At 51.5% G+C, this 20910-nt stretch overlaps 1 protein-coding gene across 9 annotated transcripts in view; it reads left to right on the top strand.

Moving 5' to 3' along the window:
• The window catches only part of PLEKHG4 (pleckstrin homology and RhoGEF domain containing G4), a 94224-nt gene that overhangs the window by 19456 nt on the left and 53858 nt on the right, over nucleotides 1-20910 (top strand). For 8 of the 9 annotated variants that reach the window (XR_007168923.2, XM_067004468.1, XM_048078607.2 and 5 more), the window contains exons 2-6: nucleotides 1278-1475; nucleotides 8122-10279; nucleotides 15438-15653; nucleotides 19562-19685; nucleotides 20162-20255. Coding sequence is in view for 8 of the 9 variants with exons in the window: in XM_067004468.1 (XP_066860569.1) it covers nucleotides 1278-1475; nucleotides 8122-10279; nucleotides 15438-15653; nucleotides 19562-19685; nucleotides 20162-20255 (2790 nt within the window). In the remaining variant the exon portion in view is untranslated. Of the gene's footprint in view, nucleotides 1-1277; nucleotides 1476-2831; nucleotides 2913-8121; nucleotides 10280-15437; nucleotides 15654-19561; nucleotides 19686-20161; nucleotides 20256-20910 lie in introns of those variants that run through there. The other variant, XM_048078608.2, reaches the window with a different exon arrangement.

Here is a 20910-nt window from a genome sequence, read left to right as displayed (position 1 = left end):
TGCTCTGAGGCTGTTGCAGTTTCTTAAGCCAGTGTCTGGAGGGATGGATCCCTTCGAGTGGAAGAAGTGAAATGGTTTCCTTCCTCCTGATCCATCCATCCTACTGTTCCCCGGTGGCAGCATGAGCTGTTGTGGCACTGCTTTGTTTAACTTTCTCTCCAAATCTTGCTGTGGGACTGAGGTATGTTTTCAGGCATGTCCATGCAGCTGTTCCTGTTCTACAGGAGGCTGTAGGCTTCTGGGCCAGAGGCTCAAATGCTTTCGTTGTCTCTAGTGAAAGGAGGTGGATTTATATCAGATGAGAATCTGGCCAGACACCTGAGTAAACTTTCATTTGGTTTTGTAACAAAACTCACTCCCACTGGCTTTAGGTTAGCCAGAGGGGTCTCCTCTAAAACAGAGAGGCAGGGAGGGATCTTGATCCTCTCTGCAGATGTGTGCGGATTGTTTTATTTTCTGGCAAGTTCTCTGGACTTGCACCCATGCAGTAGAGCAGAATTTGGCCTCTGGCACTGGAATCGGTTCTGACACTGCGGGCAGGCTCTGCCGGGCAGGCTCTCCAGAACAACGGTGGGAGTTGTGAAGCCATCGCCTCTGATCCCTGAGCAGGAAGCGGGCATCGATGTGCCCACTCGGGCCCTAAAGGCAAACCCGCAGATCCTCTTGCGAGGCATCTCTCACTGCAGAAAGCTCCTGGAGTGAGCTAAAAAACGAGGAATTACGCAGGTGAGTGGCTTTGGCTGGTACCAAACAACTCTGGCATCAGACTTCAGATCACAGCTCGCTGAGGAGTGTCAGCGCAACCGTTGCCCCTGCATCTCTCCTTGGCCTGCAGAGGGTCGTAACGCTGGGCTTTAACGCACCTGAGCGCCGGCGGCATTTCCAGCCCCGGGTGCCTGAAGCGCGGGGCTGCCGATCCATGCGCCCCATGACACTCGCGCTCGCTCGCACGCACTCACGTGCTGCGGTAATGGTTTAATAGCAGCCCCACCCAGCTCAGCCAGAAGGACTTGCTGCGTAAGCAAAAGCAGGGAAATCTCGCCTCTGTGCGCAGCGCTCTGCGAGCGCTTCACTCGCCTTTTGGGAGAGTTTTTTTTTTTTTTTTTTTTTTTAATTCCCTTCACCTGGAATCGCCGGTGCCAAAAGAAACCAGAAAGGACGGCAGTTTGCTCCTTTGATCCTCTCTGCTCCTGCGCTGGGAGGTGGCTGCGCTCCTGGTGTAGGGCTCGCCGGGGCGTACCACGCCGTGGCACCACTAACGCTTCCTCTCTTGGCAGGACTCGGAGTCGCTGGACGGTTGCATTCAGAGTACGTTATCGGCGCTCTACCCTCCGTTCGAGGCTACCGCAGCCACTGTTCTGTGCCAAGTTTTTGATGTGGTGGAGAAGACGTACCGTGGGGATGGACTGCGCTACCTCATAGACTTCCTGATTCCAGCCAAGCACATCCTGCAGTGCATTCAGCAGGATGCCTGTGTGAGTATATCCCGCTCCCTAAGGCCTGCTAGGGCTTTGCTGCTGAGCCTTCTTTCTGCTCGAGTGTGTAAAACGCCCGGCAAAAGGTGCTTGCATGCGTACGGCAGCCTAGGTGGGAGGGCAAGGCAGACAATTAGGAAACAGTTGAGAAATTGCTATTGAAAGTTAACCTTGCCGAGATCAGATGTGGAGCGGTGCCCTCGCTTTCCGTAACCAGGAACGCTAAATGGGAGGCTTCGGGGTTGAGCGGGGAGGATTAGCGCAGCCTCTGCGAGCTGTTTGCTGGATACGGCTGGTACGGCTTCTGACCCCAGCCGTTCGCGGGCCGTGGGGATGAAGCTGTCAGGAGGACGCTGGCAGGAGGACGCGCGGGGCGAAGTGCTGCCAGTCGGTGTTTTTCCCAGAAGTTTGGCTCCCCTTTGATGGTTGCTGGAACGGTCGCAAGGCTCAGTAGCCCCGAGGAGTCACGTTACACTTGCTGCCAGAGCGAGTCCAAGATTAATGTGCTTTACTGTTGGGAGGCTTAAATGTTAGAAACGATGAGTCAAATGCCTCCATCACAAACTTGGCTCAAAGTTTGCAAGATTAAAAAAGAAAAGAAAAGGGCGGGGGGAACACCACCTAAGACTAGGCTTTGTTCTAGTTTTTTTTTATCTTCGACTGTAGAAGGTGTATGTGGCCAGGTTTTCAACAGACCTCCTCATGGCAGGGGACTTTTGGGAGGAGGAAAAATAAGTAAGTACAAGCTGAAATAGTCAGATGCTTATTTCTCTGAAAGAGGTGAAGTGCTGAGGGGGGACACCCGTAGCGTTCGATGGCTCCAGGTAACAAACCACGGGAGCTGGGACTGGGTCGTCCCACACGGGCACACAAGCTTTGTGTATGCGGATTTTGGGGAGCTGCTTTTGCTAGAACAGGGATTATTCCCTAGGTGTATGTACAGCTGCTGTTTCTAACGCGATGATGCATAGCGTGGTGTTCCCTGTAAAGAAACAGGAGATTTTTGGTTTGTATCAACCAGTAATTACTGCAGGACGGTTCACGGCTTTCCTCTGCCTGCCTCCCTCACAGGGTCGTTGGGCAGGGAGAATGGTGCCGTGCCTGCTTCGTCCTCGTTCCTCGGGGATGGAGGAGCTGGTGGCAGGGCTGGGGCCAGCAGTGGGAGTGGGGCTGGGGCTGGCCGTGGAGCCCTCGGCTGCCACACGCCACAGCCTCCCTCAGGGCGAGGCCATGTGGGGCTCGGGTGGTGGTGGTGGTGGGTGGGCCTCGGGCTGCCCAACAGCCAATGGGAGGACAGCTGAGGCCGCGGCAGCCAATAGGAGCGCGGCGCTGCCTTGATGGGCATGGTGGTGGGGCGGGAGCGGGAGGCCCTGGGGCGGGAGGGCTGAGGCGAGGCTGTGAGGGCGGCGGGGCCTGAGGGGCCGTGGGGCAGGAGAGGTGAGGGCTCAGGGTGGGCTCTGAGGGCTCAGGGGGGCTGTGAGGGCTCAGGGTGGGCTCTGAGGGCTCAGGGGGCCGGTGGGACCCCCAGGCTGCCCAGCATGGGGCTGGTGGGGCGGTGGGGCTGCCTGTGGTGAGGGGCCGTGCAGGGCGGGCTGAGCCTGGCGCTGCTCCTCAGCACGGGGCACCGGGAGCTTTGCTGAGGAGGCAGAGTGTGGGCAGCGCAGCCGGGTGCCTCGAGCCTTTCCTCCTCGCTTGCGAGCCTCCCTGGCCCTGACTCACGATTTCGTATTTCAGAGCTGGCAGTACAGGGAGAGCGAGGGAAACTCTAGGTACCTTGTGCTGCCTTTAGAGCTGGGCCCTTCATATTTCCCTTAGAAGTCTGCTTCTTTGAATTTTTATTACTGAAAGTTATTTCTCGCTTCTTGTGGACCTGTTCTCCCCAAAACTCCGTGCTGTTTGAACTCACAGGGCCGTTTCTTACTACTTGTTCTTTAAAAGTTCTGTCTGCCTTTTAGAGTGTAAACAAAAGCAGTGTTTCCTCCTTAGTTTTCATTTAGCGTGTCCATGTGAGCTTTGCCTAAGCACACTAAAGGGCAAAAAAATAACTGCTGCCTGAACGGCTGCTGCAGGAAGTACTGCGAGAGCTGGATCTTTTTCTCAGTGACAGAAATGTGAGTGGCTTCTTGAAATATTAGATATGTTCATGGGCTCCTGGTGGGCGTAACAAACCCAGCAGTGTGTGACCCTAGGGGCTGGGGAGGTGAGGGTGTGCAGGGCAATGCCAAAGGGCTGGTCCCTGCTTAGGAACCACGTTTTGTTATGGGCCTTCAGATGATGTCCTGGGATAAACGGACTGTTTGCAGCCCAGCTGTCCCATGGCCCTAGGACCTGTGTGACACCTTTGTCATTGGTGACCAGCTCTTTCCTAAAAGGCAGCCTTCTCTCTCTAAAAGGCAGTGCAGTCAGGCCCTGGCGCTCCTCTGTTCAGCCTGGTTTGGCTCTGGCAGTGGACACGAGATGAGCAAGTACTTGAGCCTCAAAGTGAAATGTTAAACAACCGAAGTAAGCCTCTTCACATAATCTTCTCTTTGAAGGTGCTTTTCGGAGCAGGAGCAGCATGAGGATGCGCCACTTCTAAAGCTCTAAGCCTCTGAAACGTTTAGTCAATGGAAGGACTTACATTCCAGCTTGGGTGTTAATCTAGCTCTTGCTGCAGGTTAGGTGGTAGCTTTGCAGGTTTGTCAGGAAGTTCGGAGAGAACTTCAGCATTTTGGTTTTGGTGATTTTACTGCTGAGATTTCTTCCACTTGTTTGTCAGTAGGCATACAGGTCAGCTTAGCAGTGGGGTTGTCACATTTCTTAATGGGCAAAGGGCCCCCAAATAGGTTACTTTGCATCCAGGTTTTAACAGAAACTCTGTGTGTCAGGTAGGTGCAGATGGGATCCAGCTTTATGTTCATGCTGCCAATGATGGTGTCTCTTGCTTTTCACGTGTATAAACTATTCGTAATAGTTTGAGAACTGATCTTCTTTTTGTCTGCCACTCCTCCACAGATGGCGTTAACATACCTGTTAGGAAACATTCTGATGGCAGAAGGGTTGATGTGGTGCAGTCTGCAAATCCGTAGTCTCTTCTGGAAAACTGCGATTTTTTTTTTTTTTTTGCTTAAAAATCTGATGAGCAAAACACTTGGCTTAGGCACTTCTGTAAGAGAGAGAAGCTCGTTGGCTGAGGTGCTGTGCAAATCTTGAGCTTGATGGAAAAGTGAGTGAATTATGTACGGCCTGAGAATTTCTGAAGCCAGCAGCAAGTTCTGGAAACTGTCTGTTGTTAGGTTGGCTGGATTCAACCATGCTGTATAAGAAAGGGACTGGTGGAGATACCTGTCCTGGACATCAGAAGGCATGAGGATGTAGGACTGCAAAGCTCAGCTCCACTTGATTTGGAGGGACGTACAGGCAAACTGTGTTAGGTTGTAGGGTTTTTATTCAAATTAATTTAATAGAGAAAAGAAAGGGAGGCAGATCTGCTTTGTGTTTAAAGTTAGAATATAAAGCGAATATTAACACCATCCTCCAAACTAAACCAAGTCTTATTTTGGTTTTTATTTTGTAGTAATATAGTACGTGGGTACAACAATAGGACAGTTGGTTGCACTGAGAGAACAGAGGTAAAGCTGCCATGACTGAAATGGATCCAGATATGAGTAAGTTGAAGAAAAAGGTCTGACTGATCTCCTTCCTGGAATATGGAAGAAGTTAGCACATAAAGCTTAGAACAGGGATTTTTATTGAATCTATTAAGGCAGGGCTAGTAACAAAGCACAGAGAACAAGATGAGCATGCAACAGCAGCAGTCACTGAGCGCTGAAGGAATTAACTGACCCTTTAAAAATCGGATAACATTTTTTCATGTGGTTTGTTCCATGGCAGGTAGCGTAAGACTAGCCTTTTCCATAAAACAGCCTCTGTCTAGAGAGAAAAGTTTGGTTGTTTAATCTCTTCCTTAAAGGATTTATTATGGAGTCATCTGGAAAATTAATTACTGTGTCAAAGGGTTGGAGGTTTATGCAAGCATTGCAAGATGGGCAGCAAACTGGTGAAAGGAAGGTTGTGTGTACTGCAGTGAAAGCTGAGTTGGAGGCAGGAGTCATGAGACGTGTATTACGGCTCATCCATGACCTTGGCATAAAAAGTAAGAGTATGGAGATGACAAATTTGTGATGAAACAAGTCTGGGAGAAATGAGCAATAACAGGAGGAGGATAAATGTGTTACACAAGATGAGGTCTGAAACTCCGTGCTGAAGTTTTTATAATGGTAGAGTCAGAGGGCAGGCACGCGCCTCGACAAAGCCAGGGACAGAATTCCTGTTGTGATCTGGGGTTTGTCAGTTTGGAAAGAAAAACCAGCAGGTGGCTGGGTTACCGAAGGGGCATGATGGGAGGACGAGCTTGAGCTTAGCTTTAAGGAGCGAAATGCTTCTAGCCCAGCTGGGAAGTGTTGCTGCCATTATACCTGGCGTTTTGCAAGGCTTTGTACAATTAAAAAGTGGAACAAAGAAGTGTTAAAACGGCATCACCAAGGAGGCGCTTCAGGCAGGCCTAAGAGATGATCAAGGGAGACGTGTTAAGGTGATGTGACATTGCTTAATAATTTTAAGCGATGAGAATTCATCAGGGGTACAAGCTCCGGGGATGAGGAGGAGGAATTACCAAATCTGAAGAGTTGAGCAGGTGCAGTGAGGATAAGAAACCCGTCTGGCTGAAGGTAAAGCTTGATGAGCATAGGAAGTAAATTGATGCCATTACCTATTGTTTTGGCGTGTGTGAGGATCTATCCCAGAAGTTGCTTCCAGTTCTGTGGCTTCTCTGCTGTATGGCAAATTATTTGAATTGAGGTATTTCTCTTTCATCTGTCTGGCCTGCGGAATACAGCATTTTTATAAATAGCTTCCTTTGTCAAGACTTCCATGTGACCATGTAAGAGGCAGAAGATAAAATGTCTGAAGTCAGTGCTGCCAATACTAACATCGATGGGTTTCTAGGTGTCAGCTTTCTCATTTAAGTATCGCATCCCATACGGGGGAGTCCTTTCTAAAACCTTCTCATGTCAGAGAACGATGAAATTAATCATGGAACTGAGAATGAATGATTGCTTATGTCATGGCTTGATTTAAGGCCTACTTTACCCCAAAGGAATCAAGTTCAAAGCAGTAATTTTATTTTTTGAAGTTGTGATAAAGCTGTAAATAATTGAGTCAAGTCAGTTCAGCCATGAACCTGCAGTTCTTTTACTTGGTTGGGAATTGTCTGACATGTGTCTTGCTTGATGTTCAGAGACCTTACTTTTATTTAAAAGAAAAAAACAGTGGTGGGCCATAGGCTGCCCTGAGTGCTGCTGTGTTTGGGAACGAGGAAGGATTTCTAGGAAGCTGGAAGAGTATTAGTACTGGGCCCGTGTTTAAGAGTAAATGGGACGTTGGCCAACCTGTTGCGGGTCTAGGGAATTAGTGGAATGCCTATAACAGGACTTTTAAATGTAAAGGTAGAGGAAATGCTAACAAGAAACATCCAAAACATGACTATAAATTAGAAAACATAACCGGGCAGGTACGTGCCTTGCAGGCACCTGCAGAGATTGCCTCTTAGCTCTTTGGTAACAAAAATATTGAAGTGCTAACCTGAACCAAAATAGTGATTGATTTTAAAATCTGAAGATGATTCAGTTTCTGGTGGGAGTTCTTAGGAGTGAAAAACATTACTGACATGAAGCGGTACCTGGATGACGAGGAAGGCAGGTGCAAAACGTGTGTCAAATGGACGGGTAGGAGGAACAGACAACATAGCTGAGAGTCCTGGGGTCAGCAACACTGCCGGGAAGCAGCAGGTGCAGGGTTGCGCAGCTCAGCTTTGCAAAATAACCACATCAAGGGTTATCGGGTAGGATGAGGGAAATTGCTCTTTGTATGGGAACTGATCTGGGCGTGAAGACTTCTGGTGGTAAACTGGACACAATTCCAGCTGCCGATGGGACTTGCTGCCCTCCTCGTCATCCTGCTCTGCTTTGTCATTTGCTGCCTCCTGTCTCCTGCTTTGTCTTACCGGTCTCTTTCCGTGCCCAGGGGGGTTGCAGCTTGGTTTCCAGCGCACCTGGTGCAACCTGGAGCCCGCTGGGGATGGTGCAGGCTGTTGGTCCACCTTCTCTGGGAAGGCTGCAGACGGCTTTCAGTTGAGGACATAGGTTTTTCCATTTGTTGTAAGCAGGCTGCTGTCAGCCTGCCTTTCTGTAACAGCACGTGGTTAGGGGTGCTCTGTGGCCTCATTTTTCACTTTCTCGGTGTATCCAGTCAGCTCTTAATGAGTCAGAAATGAGGTAAAGAAGGGGTTTCGTGGGCTTGAGCACCAGGAGGTGAGAACTCCTGACCTCTCTACCATGGGGCTCTCTGTGCTGTAAAATAAGGCTGGCGCTTCTGGCAGGTGGTTGGTCCTTATTCAGCTGATGATTTGTCTTGGTAGCTTCTCTTGTTCTGTTTTTTAAGGAGAAGACCTCACCAAGGAAAACACGTGTACAATTGCCAAAGACCCTAAATTCAGCTATGCTATTGCTACAGCAGCGCTGTACAAGAGAAGCGTGAGCTCTCCTGTCCAAAAGCCTGGGCTGAGATCTGTTCCTGATGCTGACAACGCTTTCTCTTTTCTCCGTAGGTTCAGTACTGTGGCTTGCTGTTTCGCCATGAGGGCTGGCCCCTGTGCATTCACGAGAAGATTGTAGTCCAGCTGGCTTCCATCGACTGGCGGATCTTGAAGCCTGGTGACTTCTACCTGCAGGTGGTTCCCTATCTGAAGAAGTCTCCACGGATTGTATTGAAATGTTTGGCGAAGGACAAGCATAATGTAGAAGAAGTTGTGATTCCAGAAGTCTCCTATACCTCTATTTTCACTCTGGAATGGTTGCGTACTATCAATGGAGAGCGGATGGGTATAGCACTGGAAAATTGTTTACTAACCACTGACGATAAGATATTTCGTGTTCCCTGGGATAATGTGGTTAATCCTGAATTTATAAACAAACCAAAAGTAATTGAAAATAATATCATCACTCCAGAAATAGCAGAGGAACCTTCAGCTTTGTGCCTCCCTATGGACCATGCTGAGTGCAGCTCACCAGACCTAGAATCTCAGTGTCTACAGGAACCAAGTCCAAATAGAGACAACCTGGTTAGCAGCCCAGCTCCACAGTCAAGTGAAACTCTTGTTAATGGTGTGTGTACAAATCCTGTGCCTGAAGAGGACTTGAAAAGTGACATTGAAGGGGAGTACGTTGAGCTTGCAGAAGTTTCACTGCCCTGCTTTGGGCCACAGACAGGCTCTTTAACCCAGTCAGTGTCTTTAAGTTACCTGACTCAGCCCAGGACACGAGTGAATGCATCTAAAGGCAAGCACAGGTTTATTGTCATCCAAGACAGCACCTACTCCAAGAACTTAATTCAGCCAGCACTTATGCAAAAGGAGCGCTGTCAGATGGACACTCTGAGGACTTCTGCAGAAGTTCTCAAAAATGTAATTCCTTTGGAAAGCAACAGGATGATGGCCCATGAGGAACTGTCTCCAGAAGGTCAGCTGGTGTCAGGTGGCCCTGGAAACATGGGGAACAGCTCTCCTGCGGCTGCGTCTCCTGCCTGCGATGCAGAAGATTTCTCCCCTGGAGAGCTGGAGGCCTGCAGCGAGCACTCAATCGATTGGCGATACGCCCTGTGCAGCTACAGTGACGTGTGTGCTGGAGATGGTGCCAGCTCTAAAGCACAGATGACTGGTTCTACTGGAAATATGCAAGTGGAAGGCGATGGTTCTAGCAGAAATCCTGGTGTTGATGTATTGGAGCACAGCCCAGAGACAAATCTAGATGCTGCTGCTGAACAGGGGATTCAGAAGGGACGTGGAGAAGCACTGGCAGAGAGTCAAAGTGAGGTGACACAGATGGATCCCTCTTCTGTGTCTGTCCCGGGGCCTTTGGGACCACACTGCCCGCTGAAGGAAGATCCTGGTGTTTCTTGCCAGAGTGTTGGTGAAAGCGTTGCACCGGTCCAGGCCGCTGCATTGCCTGTTGTGCCTGAGAGTTCGGATGTAGGTGTGGAGAGAGGCTCTCCTTCAGGGAACGTGACAGATGGAGCAGCAGTCCGTGCTTGCTGCGGTGAGCAAGAAGAGAATATGAGTTCTCCCTTAAATCCTCCAGAACAGATGGACGAAGGAGAAGTAGATGAAGTAGAGCTGGGAAGAAGAGAAGGCCCCGAGGAAGTCAAAGAGATTGAACAAACGCTGGCTGTAAATGGGAATCAGACCAGCCATAGCTACTGCTCTGTCAGAGCTCCTGTGGGTGGACTCCTGTCAGATGGTAAAGAGCAAGAGGTCTCTGCTTGTCAGCATAAGAAAGGTGAAGAAGCCGTGCTTCTCCCAGCTGCTCTGTCAGCAGAGAGTGAGGAGATGGCAGGGCAGTTAGATACCAGTGACCCTTCGATGGGTCTTGACACACAAGCAGAAGGCTCAAGTCAATTCAAAACCCTCAGGTCCGGAGAAAGGCATGAGGAACGACAAAGACGGGCAGAAAACCAAGGCCATGGAAGTGAAGCGAGCTCTGTGCTGAACCCAGAGTGCGTTGCAGCACAGGACTTGCAGGGAGGGGAGGAGAACCAGGGAAGTTTTTGTGGTGGGGAAAAGTCAAAGACTGGAGCCTTAAAAACACTGGAATCCATTAAGGAGGAGCTGGAGGTTGGACCATCGTCCTCGGGGCCTGCTGAGGGGAACCCGGAGCCCCCCGCACTGCACTCCCACCAAGAGGCAGTTTCTGGAGCACCATCTCCTAAAGGTACGGCAGCTGGGTGTTTGTGTGGTTACCTGGTTGAGAACAGGTAGAAAGCAAAGTCCTCTGGAGCTACTGCTGAAAAATACTGACTGCTGGGAGGCTTAGGGGTGATAGCACAAACTGCAGGAAAGCTGTCATTTTTCATGGCTTGAAGTTACCTTTGCCTTCAGAGCTGGGTTTAAAGTAGTATTTTGTTCAACAATTGTCTGCATATTTGCGTTTTTGCAGAAGAGTTCTGGCGTTAAGAGATTTTTAATTTCAGTTAATCTGATTGCTGGTAACCTCCACCCGTTACATTCATCGCGTGCAAGTTACGGATGCGCTCTGTAGGTGTGCGTGAGAACAGACTGGCCAACTGTCCGGGTCTGTCCTGGCTGAGCACTGCCTGTATGAAGGCAGCTGTGGCGAAAGGAAGGAGCAGGGGATGGCCCAGTGAGGTACTAGCTACAGGACATGACATGAGATCAAAACATTTACATGCTGGCAGCTGGTGCAAGAGGCGAACTGCAGAGCTGAGGGATTCCCCACCATCTCCTTCCCTCTCTCCTTTCCCCTCCAGCATGCTTCTACCACCTTGGTTATCTTTCAAGTAGGAGCTGTTTAACTTGAGTGGGAGAGCTAATATTAATTTTTCAGGTGGGAACACAAAGGCACAGAGAAATTCAGGTCAAACGGTAGGTTTAAGCAAGTATTGCTCAGACTTCTCGATGCCTGGGTTTCCGTGCTGGAGCTGTGGCCATACAGAAGACGTTAAACTGTCGGTCTGGGTCTCTGCCTCTTGCAGCAGGCTGCGGGCAGCGCGCGGCCTCTCCGACACGCTGCTGGCTTTGCCTGGCTCTGCTGAGTCTGGAAGCTGTAGCTAGCTAGATACGCAGATCGCATCGAGAAGCGCGCGCGGCGGGGGCGGGTGAAACATGCCATTCCAGTTCAGCAGCTCTCATCGCCGGGACCCCTGGCTAGGAAAATTACCCGGCGTGAAATATCAGAGCGAGGACGCTCGAAAGGGTTGGAGATGTGCAGCTGCACATCGCTAGGGCATGTCCGACCCTGTGGAGGGACGGGCTGAGAGCTGCTGTTCTCGGGACGTGTGGCCAGCCTCTGCTCGCAGCGCGGGGATAGCAGTCTGCCTCGCCACTGCGGCACCCCCTCTTGGGCTGCACAGTTATTAGCTTGTCTGGTGTCCACAAGTCCCATTTTATCTGAGGGCTTAGTGGGACCTCCTAACGGAGGAGCTAAAGCCTCCGTTGGTTAATAGGAAGCTTTGCTTTACACCTACGCCACGTATGTTAATTCTGCAATTAGGCAGGCCCGCTGTTGCCGAGCGCTTCTGATACTTCTGCGGTGACGAGGGTTGCTGCTCTGTGGGGCGGAGGGGTCAGCTCAAAAGTTTCTGTTCACAAAGAGTGCGTCTGTCTGAGCGTCCAAAACCATGAGCAGCTATAAGAGGTCACGCTGCCCACCCGCAGCTCCTGGGGGATGTGTGCCAGTGAATGAGCGTGCTGCGGGATCCAGCCCCCTTGAATGAAGCGTTCTGCGCCGCCCCACAGCAGGTACGGGACGATGGCGCTTCTGACCGAGCCGAAGCTGGCTTGGACTTCGTGCTTGCACAGGACTGGGCCTCAGAAAACCTTGGCGGTGTGGAGGGCAGGCTGTATGCTTCCCCTGTGGCTCCAGTGGCTGCTTGTTCTGCGTTCCCATCTCTTCTGCCTAAAATTAGCCAAGTCCAGCTGGTGGATGAGATAATAAGTGCGATGTTCTCGCTGCTCCGTAGGACAAGTCTTGGCTGCTGCTGTGGATTTCAGCAGTGCCGGACCCCTCCTGGGCATGTGTGGAGCTTGTTTTTAGTGAAAGACAATTTAAATGTTTCTGGGGATTTGGCTGAAATAAGTGATGTGCTTGTGGCCTGATTCTGATGATGTCAAGCTGTGGCATTGCCATGAAAAAGACTTATCTGAATCTGTACAACAAAAGAAAAAACCTAAATGATTAGAAACTCCCCAAACAACTGTGTAAGGCGTAGGGCAGCTGGGCAGCTGAAGTATCCGTTAGCACTGGGAGTATTTCTTCTTACAGTCCCAGCTACGGTATTTAAGTTTAATCTATTCAATTACACTAGATTACTTTGAGATCCAAACAAGTTATTCATCTCCCTTTATCTAGCCCCTTTAAACCCTCAGAGACATCACAATAAGATAATTTGGAGATAAAATTACAAAGTGAAGCAGACGTCCCGGGCTTGGTCCTACAAAAGCACTTTCCTCTCACAGCCGCTCAGTCTGTGGGCGCGTTGAGTCCTCGGTAACCGGCTCGTGTCGGGGTCCTTTCGCTGCTGTGACTGCAGCCTGTGCTTATCTCGCCCCAACTATAAATAACAACCAGGCCCGTTCCTAAGTGTCACTGGCCCCGTTCAGACCCCAGCTCACACCTCGCTGGCAGTGGGCAGCCGCACGGTTTGTCCTCTGGGGGGTCTTTGTCAGCTCGCGCATTAAAGCAGACGCTGGCGATCATATCAGAAAACACTTTCAGAACTGGGGCATCCGAGTTTGCTGCGTCTGCAGATTTCTCCCGATCCCTCAACTCTCTCCCCTTCCTCCCACTCCTGTTCACAACCTGAGCTTATTTTCTGCACAAATGTGGCCTGGCTTAGAAAGCTTTTGAGGCAAACGTGACCCATTTTGAGTCGGTGGCTTAAACTTTGCGCTGGTTCCATGTACAGAATATCTGGCTGCTGGTTTTCCCTAAGGACTGGCTTTAAACGAAAGTGAATTTTGAAACTTTGCAGCTCAGGAAAAGAAATCCTGTATTTAGGGGTGGAAATTAACTCGATATTCAAGAAATTGGCTGAAAAGCCATGCTTGGGCATACTCAGCAGCACCTGCTGGGGCGTTTCAGTCCCGCTCCATGTTCCTACGTGGTGTTAGCGTAGATGGTATGGGCGCCGGGGCAGTTTGCAGGAAAAATGCTAATGTCTCTTTGAAATGCACACAAGCAAATCATCCTCTACCGCTTCCTTAACCTCAGGGAAAGGTGGAACCTGCAAACACGGCAAATTCAGATGTCCCAGTTCTCAATTTGCTTTTTGATGTAATCCTCCGCATTCTACAATTTCCGCTTGAGCAAGTGCCTCCGCCCCGGATCGCAAGGAGCGCGCGGTGAGCTTGGGCCTGCTCCGGGACAGGTGGGGTCTGCAGCTCCCCCTGCGCCCCAGGGGCCGTGTCTGGTGGGCTGAACAAAAGCCCTCTGGGTTCGGGGAGCTGCTGCTTGCTTCCAAGAAGGGCTCTGAGGCGGGGCTGCCCTGTGCAGTTGTGTCTTTCCCTTGCCCGCTGTGGTTCCTTCAACGCAGCCGTGCTCCCTTTCTTGTCTTCGAGTGTCACCCTTCGGTTCTCTTTGCAGGCTTTCTGCATTTAATGCAAATTCCTTGGCTACAAATGGCCTGTGAGCTTGCTGCCGGGCCGTACAGCTCCCTGAGATGTTCTCCCCCAGTCAGCCGGCCCTTAATGTGAAACATTCGGGGCGTGATTTACTTGCCTTGGTGCTACTCCAGCCACGGCGGATCTGCGCCCCTCTGAAACACCACCAAAGGAAGGTCTGGAAGCGTTGTCCAAAGCAAGTGAGCTCTCGCATTACAAGAAAACTGAGGCTGAGGTGGTGTCAGGAGCAGAACTGAGCCCTGATGCGTCCCGGAGCGGCACAGAGGCCTGGAGCCATCAGCCCAGCTTACGTGGCCAAACGCAGCAGGCGCCAGGCTGGGTCCCGGGGGTGCTCCCTGAGAGGGCCATTACCGGGGCTCTGCAGCGAGCCCTCGTGGCTCTGGGGCACAGCCCTGGAGCCCCTCCTGGCTTCCCCCCACGCTGGGTATTTTTGCACAGCGAGCCATGCTGCTTGGGGCGCTTCTCTTACCCACTTTAGCAATTTTGGAAGCAGCTGGGGCTGAGCCTCAACCTGTAAATCTCCTCCGCTGCTAAAACTTGTATTGAAAGCCACTTCAAGGACTGCTTTGTTCCTCGTCCTGCTCTTTAATGAAGTATTGGAATCTGTTGGTAAATAAACTGAGTCAAGTGTCAGCATTGTTGGTGCAGCAGGAAGGTAGGATGGTTTAAGTCAATTTTACATAGCAATTAAAACGTGTGACTTCATAGCAAGCACATAAATACGCCACTCTTTTATTTCCGTAAAGAGAGGTTGGTTTTTGTTGGGAGATATCGAAGTGTCATGATTTGCAGTGAAATGTAGCATTTTTTCTCCAGTATATCTCTCTGCCAAAGAGTGGGATGGCCTGGCTGTGGACCTCAGATCCCAAAGACATGTTGCTGGCTTTTAATTCTTAGAATGCCGGGAAATGGGGAATAATACTTCTTCCGTAGTAGGTAGACGACGACTTCTCTCCATCTGCCTTTCCATGAAAATTGAAACCCAAAATGAGGGGAAAGCTGGCATTACTGTGTGCGTAGTAATTAAGATTAACTTTGGAATCAGATGAGTGTGATAAGTTGTTTTCAGAGCTGAAGTGTCAGGGATAGGAAGCATTTTCTCCAGTCCCCGAACCGAGCTCCTGGGGCTAGTCGTTCCCTTCTTCAGGGCTTAAAATAGGTTTTTGCCTTTCACATTATCTGTTAATTAAAAAACCCTGGGAGAGCTGAACGAGGTCTCTTTGCTGGCTAATTCCCAGCTGATTTGTCAGCCTTGAGTTGGCTTTGCCTTTTCAAGAAGTAATCTGCAAGTGGTGTCGGGGGAGTCGCTCTGCTCTGATGGAGCAGCTCTCCCTGGCAGAAGCTGGCTTATCGCTTCGGTGTGCTCGAGCTGCTGGAGCCCAGCCAGGGGCTCGCACTGCTCCAGACTTCGGGGCTGCCAGCAGACACGTACTGCTCGGTACGGTACCTTTAGAAGCAGGTTTGAGTACAAGAATCTTGATCTGAAGCGAGTTTTATAACTTGCAAACCTGATGATAAACTGCTCCTTTTTTTTTTTTTTTTGCTGGAATTGCTGTAGCGTTCGTGTTGCAACTGGTTTTGGAGCAGGCGTGCTGCTGGCACGAGGACTGGAGGAGCTGCGGGGCGCTGGGGCTGGGGGCACGTCCCTCCCTCCCTCCCCAGTCGGGGATTTACCTGGGCCCTTTTGGGTGGAGCTGTGCTTTAGCTTCTGCCTGCTGCTTGTCTTCCAGGGATGGTGCTGGAAGGGGCAGAGACGGTAAAAGAAGCGACTGGGACGGCCGTGTCGAAGCCAGCGGGTAAGGTCTGCGCCCCGGAGGACACCTCAACGGCTGCTGTTCCCCCCAAATCCCCGGCTTCTGGGGCTGCCTGGGGTGGCCGGCCTGCACCTTCCATAGTCAAGGATGTGAACCCAGAGGTGCTGAGGAGCGGAGTTGCCTGCCTGCCAGGTGAGTAGCCGAGCCACAGCGCGTCTGGGCAGTGGGGCTGTGGCAGGGCAGAGGAGCCGTGCCGTGTTTTCAGGGCTGCAGTCCGGTGCCAGTCCCGCTCCTTTCACCCCGAGCCTCTCCAGAAGCAACGCGTTCAGAATTCTCTAAAGTTTCTGAATGGGAAGGGCAGGAAGTAGAACTTCCCTCCCGTGAAAGTCACGTTAACTTGCTCCAAAGAGTCTTAAAATGTGAACAAAGCGTGCGTGAGTCAGAAGTGCCGGATCTGTGGGCTCATACCACTGGTTCAAAACGAGGAGAGTGAGGATGCAGCTAATGATGGGCTGGTGGGCCTGACATCAGACCCGGTCAAAACAATGGGAACTTGATTCACTCGGTAGATAATTAAAGGATGAGAGTGTCGAAGATGCTGTTTGACAGTGCTCTTGTAAAACCAGTTTTATTCTTGGTAATTAGAAGTTTGGTTGATTAAACGTAGCTGCCAAGGTAGAATAGATTTCTACAATACATTTGATTTCATGACGCATAGCGTTGAAAGGAATATCCCGATGCAGTGTGGATGAGCAACATGTGGGATGAACGATAGCGTAGCTAAATAGCAGATGACAAAACTAGCTATCAAGGGAGGACTTCCCAGAATTGTTCTGCTGAGATCAGTGGTAGGTCAAACATTATTCACTGTTTGTATCTGATATGGCAGCAGATATCAAATTGCTGCGGATAAAACTTCTTCTGGATGGGACAAATATTGGCAGAGCAGTAAACAGAGCCGAGGCTGTTGGACAGAGCAGCCAGGATCGCTTGGAGCGCACGGCCCAAACAAGAAGTCTTTGTGTTTAACTAAACAGTAATTTAAACAGAGGAAGTGAGACCTACCTCTCCAGTGAGAAACAACCGTTTGGCAGCATCTGCTTCAGCACCCCTGTGGGTTTGCTTCCCTCTTGTCCGGCGTGGTTCAGGGAGAGAGCTGCATTTGGGCAGCTCGGGAGGCACTCGTGACTTGAAAATTGCCCCAAGAGAGGAGAAGAGGCCAGGCAGAGCTGTGCAGCATGGGGACGCTGGGAAGGAGAGCAGAAAGGCAGCACAGTGGCGCTCCCCCTTGGTGCTGGGGCTGCAAGACCAATTTTGACCCCAGATGTTTAAAGGGGAGGGGAGGACTAGTCCGGTTAAGAGTGGTTCTGCTTCTGCCTGCTTGGCGATGCCTCCCAAATAGCTCAGGGTGTTCTGATGTCCAGAGGTGGCACAGCAGAGGGAGGCAGCACTTTATTGCAGCTGAAGGGAAGCCCCATGGTGAGAGGCCGGAAGGTTTGTTAATCTCATAAGGGGATTGAGGATCAGGTGAAAAAACTGCCTTTGTGTCAGAAGGAGAAAAGGGAAATAGGACTTCTCCAGTCTTCTGGGCAGTGGTGAGATGAGAAACCAGGTGTAGGGCTTGCAGTACCTGCAAGCACGTAATTTAGCATGGTAGGTAAGTAGGTCTGCTATTCAGGTTGGACACTTCCATGGTGTGTGTGCCAGCCAAAAAATTCTGGGGTTCACAGCGGAACCCGTGGCCGTTGCCGCAGAAGAAGCCTGCCTGCGTGATGTGCTGCTCCGCCGTTGTGCTGCATGGGAGGAATCTGTGACAAACGTGAAGTCAGATGCCTTCAGGTGCGGGGTGAAGTGATGTGCGTTTGAAGTGCGTGGAAGAAGTGAGGTTTGGGCTTGATGCCGACTCCGAGGGAGCTTTGGTCTAAGGGAGGAGTGACGTTCTCTCTGGGAGCTGTACGTGCCGGCTCTCCCTGAGGACTGCCCACTGAAATCCAAAAGGAGACACCCGAGGGAACGCGTGCATCACTCAGTTAAATGCTACATGTTAGACGTCGGTAATGATACGATAATTACATTAGAAAGGATAGATTTTACGACAAGCAGAGAATAAGGAGTAATTAATAGACTAGGAGGTGATGGAATTAGTAAGAAATTTTCCTTTCAGGAGTTTCATTCTGGTATTCTGCTCTTGAATCATCTGGTTATGTCACTGTCAGAGACCTAGCCCTGGTGGCTGTTGCTTTTTTGACCTAGTCAGGTAACTTCCTAGGCTCCTGTGTGCTAATTAGAGGTTTAATCGAGTTCTGGTGATGCCCAGCCTCCCTGAGGGACACAAGAGGATGCTTCAGTGCAAGGAGGTTTTTACTGAGACTGGTTATCACGCCATTATGCCTGTAACTGACTGCTTTGCTTTTTTAATTTGCTGATGAACACCTTAGCTCAGGAAGCAAGGCGTAAGCTTTTTCTAATTCCTCTCCAGTTCTGATAATGCAGCATTTCAGGAGTGGCACAACTGCTCCCGAACCACACAGACATCGGAGCTTTTGGCCCTGCTGTCAGCAGGAGAAAGCCGGAGCCGCGGCTCTGAGCCCCGGGAGGCAGACAGCCCGGCTTTCCGCAGTGCCCGTCTGTGCCTGTGGCCCTCGCTCAAGTCACGTCCTAGTAGCAGGCTGGGATCACACCAGGGCAGTGTTCGGTGCTTGGGGCCGTCCACCTGCACCCGCTGGACCTCGCAGCTCACACCTCCTGCGGATGGGGAGAGAGGTGCTCCGGGGCTGTCACCTCCCGGGGCAGGGAGCTCAGAAGAGGGAGAGAGGCTTTGCTTTCCCTAGGCCTCTGTTTTTGTCTTGTGCTTGGGAATTTTTCCCCTATCTCATTCCATTTGTATGACAGGAAATGCCTTCTGTTTTTGTGAATTGCTTTTCACACAATAGAGGTGTGGTCCCTGCCGTTCTCCAGATCACTTACCTTCCTGGTGGGGCACCAGCTCAGGGCACTCTCGCCTGACCGCGCTCGCTCCGCGGGCCTGGCCGCTTCTTGATGGGCAGAGGCAGCTCTGGGCCTCCGAAGTGGCATGTCCTCCTGCTCCTTTCCCCTCCTTAGCATCTGCAGAGGGGCTCAGACATAATTCCAGTCCTCCTCTTCATAGTTCTGTCATAGCTGAAGCCCAAAGCCCCAATATCAGTTAGTTTGGGGAGCTCCTGGAGCAGGCTCAGTTCCTGTGGTGAGCTGTGTCTCGGGGCTTTTGGGAAGCGGCACTTGTGGCTGGCTGAAGCGGAGGGGTTTTTCTTCCTCTGCGTGTCACGGCTCAGCTGTGCTGCCCGAAATGTGCCTCAGCCATTCCCTAGGCACTGAGCCAGCCCTGGAGCTAAGGAGAGCCTGGCACCAGCTCTGCCCCTGCCGGAGCTGCAGGCAGGTGAGTGTGCGCTGCTGGGCGTCCACCCCACGGCCCCCGGGGAGGAGCTCAAGGCCCCTGCTGCAGGGCCTTGCGCCCAGGCAGCCCCGTCTGGCTGTGAGCCTGGCTCAGCCTGCGGTGGGTGCGCTCGGTCTGCGGGGGCAGTGTGCGTGGTTCCGCAAACCCCTCGAGTTCTCTCATCTGGCTGCGCCTGGGTCTGGGCCACATTTCAGCCCTCTTTCATCCCTGTCTGCCTTTTGGCAGGATGGAAATGGGAGGTGGGCAGAGTACGTGGCCGCGATGGACGGTCTGGGGTCCTGTGTGATACTGGAGCACAAGTGGGTGTGAGGTTGTTTATCTTGAGCTTGGGATTCTTGCTCTTCTCCAAAGGTTGTGTTATCATTCGCCAGCTTCCACCAAATTTGGTGAGGAATGTGAGGTTGGGTAGAAGAGAGCAGTCCAAATTTAATGCTGCCCTGAGAGAAGGACAAGCAAAGCTCAGCTAATTCACTCTCGGGCAGCATTTGGATACTTCAGAAGTGTGTTTATAGCCCACCACGATGTGCAGCATAGACTGTATCTAGTTCTGTGCAGCATTCCCAGGAAGGTGATGAGGGTGGCAGCAGGGGAATGAGGCGTTCACACCTGGAGCCAGGCTCTGTTAGTTTGACATCCTTACATGACTTTATTTTCCTTCCCTTTACAGGTACCAGAGATAAATCGGGACGTGCAGTGGCGATAATAACGACAAGGAACACGGTCTGGTTAAACCCCCACTGCAACACCACTGAGCTTGTGCGCCTCCTCCTGTACTTGCACAGCATCCCAAGGTTTGTGGCACTCGGGGGCTGACGGGGGCAGCTGCTGCCACGTCCGCTTGTCTCGTGGGGTGTGGGAGCTGAGGCAGGGAATGGAACGGGTTCCTGTTGCCCCAGGAAGCTGGTCCAGGCAGTCCCGAAATTGTACAGGTGGGGATCTTGTGCTGGGTGAACTGGCTTGTGTACAGCAAGCATCTTGGCTGTTGTGTGTGTGCCTTGTGTGCGTGTGGATGGAGTTAGGTGTGTACTGAATGTTTGTGCGCATTGCCACGGATCCGACCCATTCTCGCTATTCTTTGTTAGCTCAGGAAATGGGATTGGGAGCTGCGAGGGGGCAGCCATGCAGCAGCTCCGTGATGCAGCGTTGTGACATGGTATTTGAGGGCCAGGCCCCCGAGCTGAGAGGGAGGGAGGATCTGCAACAGTTGTGGAAGTCTCGTTGACTTCCACTGTTGACTAACGTTACCTCTTTTTCTCTGTCCTTGCAGACCCGAGTGTCAGGCTTTGGGTCTGACTGTTCTTGTGGATGCTCGTCGCTGCTCACCGGTGCCTGCGCTCTTCAAGGCATTCAGCATCTTGCAGGTGAGCCTTGAGCTCGGACAAAGGAACACGGCTTGGCTTGCTGTCTTGGTCGGATGTTATATCTCCGTCTGCCGTGTGTCTCCGTCTGCCACCTGGCTTTGGGAGATGGAGTTAGGCACCCAGCCCTATCTTAGGAGGACGACCTGGGCTTGCCAGGCTGCAGACGAAGCAAAAAAAATCAAGGAAGTCAGAGTTAGAGAACACCCCTCCAGTGTTGCTGCCGTCTCTATGCTGAGAACTGTTCCCAAGTCAAAATGCTCTCATGAATTGTGCTTGGAGGTGCTGGCCGCTGCACTGAGGGGCTGCGTGAAATACGCGGGGATAGTTGCTGCCACAGGGAAGGGAGGAGGGGCAGCCCCTGCCTGCTGCAGAGGGAGGGGAAGGGCACTGCTTGTCAGACCAGGCGGAAGAGCACATGCAGCTGTTGATGTGGCTGCTGGTGAGTGATGGGAATCGGACGTGCTGTAACTCTAGACTGCTCCAGGTCAAAGGCTTTCTATCAATCACTTGGAAAACAAGTGGGTTGCGTTGCCCCTGCTCCCAGATCACTTCTGTCTGCTGTTATTAGAAAGCCAGAGGAGACGCTGGGTTGTAGCTATGACTAATCTTGTTTAAGCAGGTGTTCCTTTTAAATCAGAGCTCAGGTCTCTCAGGG

This window comes from Anser cygnoides, chromosome 12, assembly GCF_040182565.1.
Source record: "Anser cygnoides isolate HZ-2024a breed goose chromosome 12, Taihu_goose_T2T_genome, whole genome shotgun sequence".
NCBI classification, from domain to species: Eukaryota; Metazoa; Chordata; class Aves; order Anseriformes; family Anatidae; genus Anser; species Anser cygnoides.
The sequence above is the reverse complement of the archived record's forward strand: the minus strand, read 5'-3'. Positions and strand labels throughout refer to the sequence as shown.